This window comes from Etheostoma cragini, chromosome 4 (assembly GCF_013103735.1).
Source record: "Etheostoma cragini isolate CJK2018 chromosome 4, CSU_Ecrag_1.0, whole genome shotgun sequence".
In the NCBI taxonomy this organism is placed as follows: domain Eukaryota; kingdom Metazoa; phylum Chordata; class Actinopteri; order Perciformes; family Percidae; genus Etheostoma; species Etheostoma cragini.
Window position 1 is genome coordinate 3,719,865 of NC_048410.1, and position 10,592 is coordinate 3,730,456.

General features: G+C 38.9%; 2 protein-coding genes across 2 annotated transcripts in view; one reads left to right on the plus strand and one right to left on the minus strand.

Annotated features, from left to right (window-relative positions):
- Window positions 1-1,445, minus strand: part of LOC117943393 (histone H1-like) — a 2,041-nt gene extending 596 nt beyond the window's left edge. The window contains exon 1 of the mRNA XM_034869493.1: window positions 1,329-1,445. Coding sequence (XP_034725384.1) covers window positions 1,329-1,445 — 117 coding nt within the window. The remainder of the gene's footprint in view (window positions 1-1,328) is intronic.
- A 7,222-nt stretch (window positions 1,446-8,667) lies between these two features.
- LOC117942844 (histone H2B-like) lies at window positions 8,668-9,117 on the plus strand. Its single transcript, XM_034868548.1, has one exon. It carries the CDS (start codon window positions 8,688-8,690, stop codon window positions 9,063-9,065), a length of 378 nt encoding a protein of 125 aa, XP_034724439.1. The 5' UTR covers window positions 8,668-8,687; the 3' UTR covers window positions 9,066-9,117.
- Window positions 9,118-10,592: the final 1,475 nt, after the last annotated feature.

Here is a 10,592-nt window from a genome sequence, read left to right on the forward strand (position 1 = left end):
GGCTCGCCTCGGCTCGCTTGGAACCTCGACTGAGGTAGTACTAAAAAAAGTACCTGGTAGCAGGTCCCAGGGACTTTTAAAGCGGCGAGCCAGACGGCGGATGGCGGGTTTGGTGATTCCCTGGATGTTATCACGGAGAACTTTACGGTGACGCTTAGCGCCTCCTTTACCTCCCTTACTTTTTTTTAATATTTCATAATTAAAGTTGTCTATTTGTACTTTTGTTTCCGACATGATTTCTTTCTTCAGAGTTTGATCTTTTCTTAATCTGTTTTAAATTAGTATATCTCTCCATCAAGGCATTATATTCTATATTTTTAATCTTATTTATTTCTCGACACTTAAATCTGAAAAAATCTTTTAATCTTAATATTAATAATTCCCATAATTCTATATTGGATTTAGTTAGACGTTTTAATTGTAATATTTTATTGATTTCTAATTTTAATTCTATCAATAAGTCTGTGTTCTTCAGGCACTGGGAGTTTAACTTCCAGAAGCCTCTGATATCTGAGGACCCGGAGGATAAAACGCTGTGAACTAGGAGATGATCAGAGAGTTCATTCAGCACTGTCCCATACTGAAGGACTTTGACGTGTTTGGAGACATATATTCTTTCTATTCGGGTCTTTGTCTTCTGGTCAAACCGAGTAAACTGGACTCCGCCAGGATGAATACAGCGACACACATCTAATAATTGGGCTTCTTCACAAACTTCTTTTAAAAGCGCACCTTCAGATAGCAATTTATAAGTGTTGGAGCTAACTATATCATCTTTATTAGTGACTGTATTAAAATCACCACACAAAATAAGTTTATATCCAACAGTTAAAAGCTCTCTAAGTCTTTTAAACAATTGAGTTTTTCTAACTCTGTCCGGAGCAGTATACACATTGATAACGCGATATTTTTCACCTCTATAATAAAAATCAATCATGAGTAGTCTACCTGGTATAATATCTCTTCTACGTATTAGAGCAACTTCACTGGTTTTTAAGAATATCCCGACTCCATCAGCTCTGCTCTCTCCAACAGAGACCACGCTCTGCCCTTTATTCCACTTTTTACACACATCTGCTACATCATGATAGGTGTTCAGTCTGAACTCCTGAGTACACAAGATGTCAAAATCTGTGTCTAAAAGATATTTCAACTTTGTTTCTCTAAATTTACTCGACTGGATGCCTCGTGCGTTCCAGGTGGCTATTTTAAGAAAGAACATGGTATTTTAGAGAGAGCTGAGCTTATGGTGTAGGCTTGTCATCCAAACGCTTGCAATCTTTTTTATGGGGTGTCTCAAGATACCGTTTTTTCTTCTTTTTAACCACCTCGAAGGGGAGTTCGTGCAGGGGGTCTGGGGCAGCCAGTTCCGGTGTTGGGGAGAACGACCCTGAGTTACTGTCCCCGGGGACAATGTCACCGCCTCCCTTACCGCGGACACTCATTGTTACAGTAGTCGATTGAACAAATGGTTTCAGCACGCTGGACCGGCTGCATTTACATCTTATCTGCGGACGTAAGGGAGGACAGATGGCGCCAACTTCGGTGGGCGGGGCCAAACCAGCAGCCCTGCCCACATTATGTTTCAAAACGTAACCGTTTTCTTTTCTTTTGATGATTATGTATCCATTTATTAGTTTTATCCTTCATGTCTTCCTGCCTCTATAGTAGTTTTATACTTCTGAGGTTCAGAGTGAAGCGTTACAGCCTCATATACCTTTGTTTAACATTTATTATAATAACGTTAAATCCTTTCTTTTCAAGGAATACGTGGCCTCTAATTATGATAACTCATGTATTACAAATAAGTTTCTGTTGTGAAACATCTTCTTCCTGTCAGCTCATCTTTCTCTGTAAATAAAGTCCTGATAACAGTTTGATGTGGTTCGGTTTTTCTAAAATCCAACTTTCTGGTTTTAGTTTACAGCTATCTGACTTTCAGTCTAGTTTCACGATAAAAACTTTACATCACCCTTAGAATACAATTAGTTTAAAACGTGTGTTTTCTATGTATAATCCCAGAGGTTCACTGGTCGTGGTGACTTAGGGAAGGAATCATTACCAAATGTATCAAATTACAAAGAAGTACTCTAATTACAAACTGTATGTTTGAGAGTGATCAGAAACATCAGGGGAACATGTTTGAAACTATAAAAACATAATAGCCTATATACTGAACAGGAACTCACATAAGGACCATATAGGTCCATGAAAGAATCTATCTGCAGTTTAACCTATTTTTGTAACTAAATTATGACAAAGACTGGAATATCAATCTGCACCGACTGTTTATTTTCAGTACCAAATGTTTTACACATCTGCAATACCGTACTTTAACTGTAATATGCAATTACTTTCCACTGCACTTTAATTCGGACAGCTTCTGCCCAAACTACCTTGAATCATTGATATATTGTTCATTTTAGCTAACTTATCACATGTATCGATCTGTAAAAATTCTGTTTATAGTATTAGCCATCTGTATATATATATATATATATATATATATATATATATATATATATATATATATATATATATATATATATATATATATATATATATATATATATTCGTAGTACATATTCACCTGTAAACTCTGCTATAGTAACAACCATCTGTATATTGTGTTAATTGTACATATCTGTAAAAATTCTACTTGTATTATCCACCTAAATATTATATTCATAGGACAAATGGATCAGTAAAAAATGTTTATAATAGTACTCGTTTCTATATTTATTCACTACTTATCCATGTCCTGCACTTATGGAACCACTGTACATCCTGCACTTACTGCCATTTCACTTCTGGTCAGACCTAAACTGCATTTTGTTGCCTTGTACCTGTACACTGACAATAAAGTTCAATCTAATCTAATCCAAGTTGTCTCATGTTATCATAGTGTTGTGCTGCTTGCACATTTATGAGTCATCAGTCCCAGTCAGATTCAAGTTGTTCCATCGTTTCCATCTCTATAGCAAAGCAAGGGCGTCATTTTATTTTGCAGCCCCACAAACTATTCACAGCAAGACATCTGATCTAACTGCTTAATAATCCAACAGGAGTTGTTGGGTCCACCAAAGGAGTGTCCTGGGGCCAGTCTTTCTTTAATGGCTTCAGGGTGACTGATCAGACAAGTTTTCTTCAAACATGTTTTTGTGTCTCAGAGATTTAGAAGTTGTGTGCATATAAAATGTCTTGTTCTGCAGCCATAATTTGACTTTGCCCCGTAATAACCAAGAGGAAAAATAGAATACATAGCATAAATCATGCCAAAATGATTGGGTCATTTATGACCTTTGCTCAATTTAGCTCGTTTGTTGCTGGCACTTATTGCACCTACTTTTTCCTTTCTCTTTTGAAGTAGGCATAATTTCTTATTGTGAAACGCTAAATTACAACCGTTGGGTTTACTCTTGATTATTAACAAACTGCAGGCTACAGTTAATGGCAGTATAAGACTAAAAACGAAAATGCTCTTTGATGATAACGTGATGGCTCTTAAATAGCAGTTTGTTGATGAGACGGACTACAGCTCACTTCTTCTTGGGTGCAGCCTTCTTCACGGGGGCTTTCTTGGCTGCAGGGGCCTTTTTTGCAACTTTCTTGGGGCTCTTGGTAGCCTTTTCGGGGCTTTTGGTGGCCTCCTTGACCGCTGCAGGTTTCTTTGCCTTCCTCGTGGACTTAGCGGCTGCAGGCTTCTTGGCCAACTTCTTAGTCTTGGTGTCAACAGCCTTGTTCATCATGAAAGATCCGGAGGTGAAATATGAAAAATATTTCAGTTTATTTATTTTGTACCTTTGCAAATTAATATTGTTTGTGTTGAGAAGGCAGGTTGCCAGGTTCTCAACTTTCTCAGTTACTCTGTTCCTGGGTAATTTATTCTAATATGCCATTGTTCAAAAGGACTTCCTTCATTTCTTTCCTGTTTGAAGAATCTATTTGTATAGATCTCAGTCCTTCCACAAAAATCCAGTTTTTTTGTTTGTTGCTAAAAACCTTGATTATGCTGCACATTTTCTATAAAAATTCAATAGAATATCTGGGATATTTATGCGAGGAAATTGCGGGCACTTGGAACAACTGCGGTCTGATGAAAAAATAATGTGTTTGTCTTGTTGTGTAATTGCGTCACTTCACAACATTACCATGGCAACAGGGGAAATGGCTGCCTAAGTAAACAACATCTTTCAACTTCCTGTTAAGATATTTGTGACTTTTAGCAAAAAAAATCATGCAAGCCCCGCATTATTTTGCATGGAAATCTGCAATTTTTTGCAGCAAAATAAATTGACCCTGCGTAAAAACGCAGACTTTGGCTAATTTCAAACGAGTGCAAGTTAATGTAACATTTTACAATAAAATGAAACATGATTTGAGGCTTGTTAATGTGGTGGTGTAATATTCTTTTTACTGGCCTGGGCCCTGTATTTGTCTTGTTTTGACTTTCCCTCAGTCAGTCAAAAAGAATTCCCATTCCACATGTAATCAAATGTTAAGTAACAACTTCTTCATATTGGCCACCACGTAAACACCTCGTAATTCATAGCCTGGCGTAAACAATAATTTAAAAAAAATTTAAAAAAGACTACATGTTGATCACTTAATAATAATGTCACCTTTGACTGGTACACAGATGTCAGTACACAGTTTTGGATCAGTGACACGTCTTAATTTAAATAGGTTTATATAAAAAAAAACTACTGATTACATGTTGAGCACTTGCGAACTACAAAAGGTCTGGCCTACAAAAAATGCTTTTATATTCATTTATAATTTTATATATATGCATGTATATATATTCTGTATATGCACCTCTGGTATTGAATTTTCGTATATGTACATACTGGCGATATAATTGTTCTTTGTTAATAAAATGAAAAAAAAAGCTGTCCGTTGTGACGCTTGGCCGTCAAGTGTTCCAATAAATGAGTGGTACCAATAGTGCAGGGAAACAGACAGTTTTCAGCTACGTATTTATGCGCATGCGTGAACATCGTGAGCATGCGCAGAACGGATTGTGTAGGCAGGACGGATCGCGTACCCACAGTTACGTTTTGAAACAATGTGGGCAGGGCTGCTGGGTTTGGCCCCGCCCACCAAAGTTGGCACCATCTGTCCTCCCTTACGTTCACAGATTAGATGTAAATACTGCTGACGGTAAATTTGAGAAATTCGTTGGAGATGGCCCTGTCCCTAACCCAAACTACGTGGCAGAAGAGCTTTTATTTCGATCATCATGGGTGAGTCCTACGGACATATACTCGTTTATTGGTCTACCCAAAAAAAAAAACTGGTGTTCTACCAGGAGCCCCCCCTTCGTCACTTCCTGGAAGTCGCAGCCGCAAAAACAAATGAGCCAAAATGGCGAGATTGGTGTGTGGAGTCGTCTGTGGCCATAGACATTTTGACAATTGTTGTCAAGTTCTTGACAGGTAGAGTGTCTGACCACGATATTGAGCTCTACCTGAAAAGATACTGCAAAATAATCCAGCCAGTTTACAAACCCCTGGACAAGTGGGCTATGCTGTATGGTACAGCGTGCGAAAATGTAAAGTCCGCATGAAAACCGACACCGCTTGTCACTTTGTACACCTCCCGAACTCCATCTCTCTTGGTCCATACAACGGTTGAATCATCTAAACTGGCCAAGTTACCAAGTGTTTTATCTGCTAATCTATCGACCATCAGGTAAAGGTTTGCCCCACAATGAAGTGTTGGCAATGTGGGGAACTGGGCCACAAAGCCAACTCCTGCCAGAGTGAGTGCTCCCTGTGCGGTGAGAAAGGACACACTTTTCTCAGCTGTCCCAAATCATTTGCCAACAAGACCAAGGGCTCTGCTTAGCAAGGAGACTCCACCACTCCCCCTCCCCGCGGTGACCCCCAGCGAGGACCGCAACAACAGCCTGGAGGTCCGCAAAGGCAGCCAGCGAATCAGCACCCCCTGAGAAGCAGCAACATCCAGCAGCTCAGCGTTTAAAGAGGAATAAAAAAAAAAAAGGGAAATAAAAACAGCAATTATACATCAAGAGTTAATATCATCAAAACTTCCATCCTATCCAAACTTCTTTTTTATCGCAAACATCTTTCCTCCGTCTCACAAAATGATAATCCAATTAAATAAACAGTGTGTAAATCTGGTATGGGGCACAACGAGAGGTAACAAAAAGAGAGATTATGTATAAAAGCAGAGAATGGGGGGGCTGGGGCAGTGGATACAGGAATAAGACTAAATATCAAGAGGGAGGACTAAATATCAAGACTAAATATCAAGAGAGGCCAAGCAAGACAGGGACCAGAATATATGATAATTACGGTAATTTTATGGATGAATATTGTAAACAAAATTGATTGGCCTCCCAAGTATAATGATTTTTAAAAAGATTAATGATTTTAAATATGGTGGGTGTATTGATTATAAGCACTAAACTCCCAATGAAGGAACCTTGCTCCTAAAAATTCTTTTAAAATGTTATACCTTGTCAATTTTATTTGAAAAAAAGTGCCATTGATTCAGTAACCCATAGTGACAAACTGAAAATATCCCTTTTCCCTATTCCAGTGTAAATGAGATTATGCTTAGACAGAGTTAAGAGTCCCCTCTTACATTTGCCCTACAGTGTTTTTTTTTTTTCCTCACAGAGCTGCAACAGAACATTAATAACTGAACTGGTAAAAAAATTCAAAAGATGAACTATTGTGTAAATATAAGGGAAGGGAAATGCTCTTTTAGGATTCTGCGCTGGCTCTTAAACGAGCTTGTTAGTTGAAGCCATCAGATAAACTGTCTTGCTGTGAATAGTTTGTGGGGAGTGCAATATGAAATGATGCCCTTGCTGTGCTTTAGAGATGGAAACGATGAGCTAAAGAGATGGTAATGTTGCCACAGCTTGAATCTGATGGGACTGATAACGTGAAAATGTACAATCAGCAAACTCACAATGTTAACATGATGCATGAGATAACTTAGTGACAATAATGGATTAAACTGTTTGTAAGAGCCAAATAGGAACTAGTTCATCTGAAATAATAATTTAGTTTGAAACAGTTAAAAAGGAAATTCCTAATAAATGTATACGTTTAAAATGCATGATCTATTCATGTTTAGGTCTGATAACATTTCAGTATTTTGAGCTTCCAGTCAGAAAGCACTAAGTCGTGACGTCATTGATCGGACGTAGCTGGTTTAGTTCGAAGTCAGAGACGTTGGTAGCAGCACAGTTTGACCGCGCGTACCATGCCGATCTAATTTTATGTTTATAAGAAAAAGAAGGAAAAAAAAGACCTTTTGGTCTGCTCTTGTTCCAGACTTCAAAAGGCGGCACAGAGGAATTAGAACAAACCAATTGAGAGGGGGGGGGGGGGGGGGGAGTACCAGACGATACGATATCACCATGATACTTATGTCTCTATATGATATTTTTGTGATTTTAAACATTTTGCAATATATTGCAATTTATAATGTTTTTTCCAACTGTTCTTGTTCAACTTCCAAATGACAAACTACGTCACTTTTGTTCTTATTTTGGCTTTCTCAGTTAATCGCTCTGTTAGTAGATTAGGTTTTAAACCTTTAAAGACAGAACAGAAGTTAACATTTTAAATTTTAACTGCCCTAACCTCTTTACAAATAACTTGAAAATATACGCTTTTCTCGCCTAAACTTTTAGCCCCCAAAAAAGTGATGCAGTTCCCACATACTTAGCATTACACATGGAATAAGGAAAACATGGTTTCATTAGTTTTATAAAATTGATAAACTTCTCTTACTTAACTTTGTACCATTTTGAATTTTTTCAAACCCATTTAACACAAAATCAAATAGGTCAGTGCTGCAATGTGTGTTATAACCAACCTTCACAGCAGTCAAACGTAGCAAGCAACATTTAAAACATCATGAAAGTACAAAACATTTCACCGACCGATGGCGTCTCTGGACTGAACGTGGGAGTGACCTTGGAGCTTCTTCTCTCTGCAGAGTGTTTCCCTGAATGATTGAGCACCTCCATGTCCGAACAGGTGCTCTAAATCAGTGATAACGACGATCAGGTGCAAAGAAGCCAGTTTGCTGCTGCTGGTGCATTCTGGGAAGTGCAGTTCTTTGAGAGCATCATTTCTGAGATTCTTTTTGAAACGGAATATGTTATGTTGTCTGGAGTGTTGCCCCTCTTTTCATCTGACAGTGACATATTTTTAGATGAACAATATTTTAAAATTCAACATAAACATTCTATGTATCTCTTGTAAGCTCGTAGTCTGTGCATGTTTTACGCAAAGACCGGATGAGATATTACCAATTGCACTCTACAACTTTCATTAACGTGCTCAAGGAAAAAAAGAAAACAAAGGAGGCAGAATGAATGAAAGACTCTTTGCACTGGATGCACATTATCAACTTAATGTGTACATTAGCACTGCATTGTTTCATTGGTCAAGTTTTGTAATTTGTTGTATCTTTTTTTGTTATGTACCCTGTTGAAGACATATCTATAATTTAAAATGTGTAAATCTGTCAAATCTTTATTAAAACTTTAAAAAAAAAAAACCTTGATCAGTCTCATTCACAAAGCTCAGCCAATCCTGTACGAGTAACAGCACAGTCTCATTTGCATCAGGTGCAAATAAAGCAGGCGTCCGGACTAGATTCAAATATCTGTTTTGGGAACTCTGAACCGAAGCAAGATGCCCGCAGAAGCCACCGTCAAAGCGCCCAAGAAGGGCTCCAAGAAAGCCGTGACCAAGACCGCCGCTAAGGGCGGCAAGAAGAGGAGAAAGAGCAGGAAGGAGAGCTACGCCATCTACGTGTACAAGGTGCTGAAACAGGTCCACCCCGACACCGGCATCTCCTCCAAGGCCATGGGCATCATGAACTCGTTTGTGAGCGACATCTTTGAGCGCATCGCCGGCGAGGCCTCCCGTCTGGCGCACTACAACAAGCGCTCCACCATCACCTCCAGGGAGATCCAGACCGCCGTGAGGCTGCTGCTGCCCGGGGAGCTGGCCAAGCACGCCGTGTCTGAGGGCACCAAGGCCGTCACTAAGTACACCAGCTCCAAGTAAACCTGCTGGGAGACCAACAACACAAAGGCTCTTTTAGGAGCCACCCACTTCCTCTTAAAGAGAAAAGTTTCACACATGTGTTTTGATACATGTACCGTTTTTACATAACTTGCATATATACCTTGTCTGCTCAATCTAAAGTATATTTGCACCGCATGGTACATTTAATACATCACGTTACTAAATATGTACCTGCCTACTTTCACTGTGGGTCAGAGACGATCCTCCATTCTGGTCTGTATTGCCATATAAAAGTATCGTTTTTATGCTGTGTCTTTAGTGCATTTGATGTACGAATCATTTGTACCTTGCACTGTGGGTCACAGTGAATACTTTATTCCTCTGTTTTTGGCACGGATATTCCTCTGTTTTTGGCACGGATAGTAAACCTGTCTTACCTTGACATGTACAATAAAAGCCCCATGTAAATTCAACAAACGTAGCCCACATCTTTTTCTTTATTACACTATCACTCCTTGTTGCTTATTTGTTACTATTTGGTTTTTTACTCTATAGCTGTGACCAGTGTGCCTTAATGTGTACACTAACCCACCTTTGTATGGTATAGAAACCCAAATATCCTAAAGTCTTACAGGTATATTTGACAGCATGTTAAACACAAATCGTCCTTTCATCCCATTTATCTTTTAAGCCCTTGTATGTGAAAAGGTCAGAGCAATGCATTACAGATCTACAGATCATAGATTATTTTAACTCAAAGAAATAATTAACCATCTTTTTAGCCAAACAGTGCAATGAACTGCAGCAGTTTAACTTAAGTTAGTTTTAACTTGCACAATTTAAAAAATCTTTTAACCCATGTTTACGCTTTCAGTGCATTCAAAATATCCCAGTTACAGTCAGAGCCAGGGTTGTGTGGCTACAGCAGAAAAGAGAATATTAGCCTGTGTTTGGAGGCCTATCATGTCAAACCAAGACAAAAAGAAGCTGTTAAAGTCATCATGCTTCATCTTATTCCTATTATTATTTCATGTACATTGTATGTATGTCTGTTGTATCCTAGTATTTCATATTTATATGTTGTGCTGTAACACCATAATTTTCATTTTTTCAGTTAAAGTAAGAAACTCACATGAGGACCATAGCTTATAGGTCAATGGAAGAAACTTATTGTAAAAAAAGAGAGAAGTAGGTTATATATATAAATACTATCTAGCTATCTATCTGTCTTTTCTGTTCCAACCTGTAGCCTATTTATTGTAACATTGATGCAGCTGCTGTGTGAGTTTTCCTTTGTCCAATAGTTACGTAGCTACAGCCCGCGTGTCTCCTGGTCTGGACCAATCAGCGTCGCTCTGGCTCTGGCAGTTCCTTTATAAAGCCGCTGATCAGCACGCGCTGTATTCTAACTTGATCTGTGAACGCAGAGAAGACAGAGAGGCTAAAATGGCAAGAACCAAGCAGACCGCTCGTAAATCTACCGGAGGTAAAGCCCCCAGGAAGCAGCTGGCCACCAAGGCTGCCCGTAAGAGCGCCCCGGCCACCGGCGGCGTGAAGAAGCCTCAC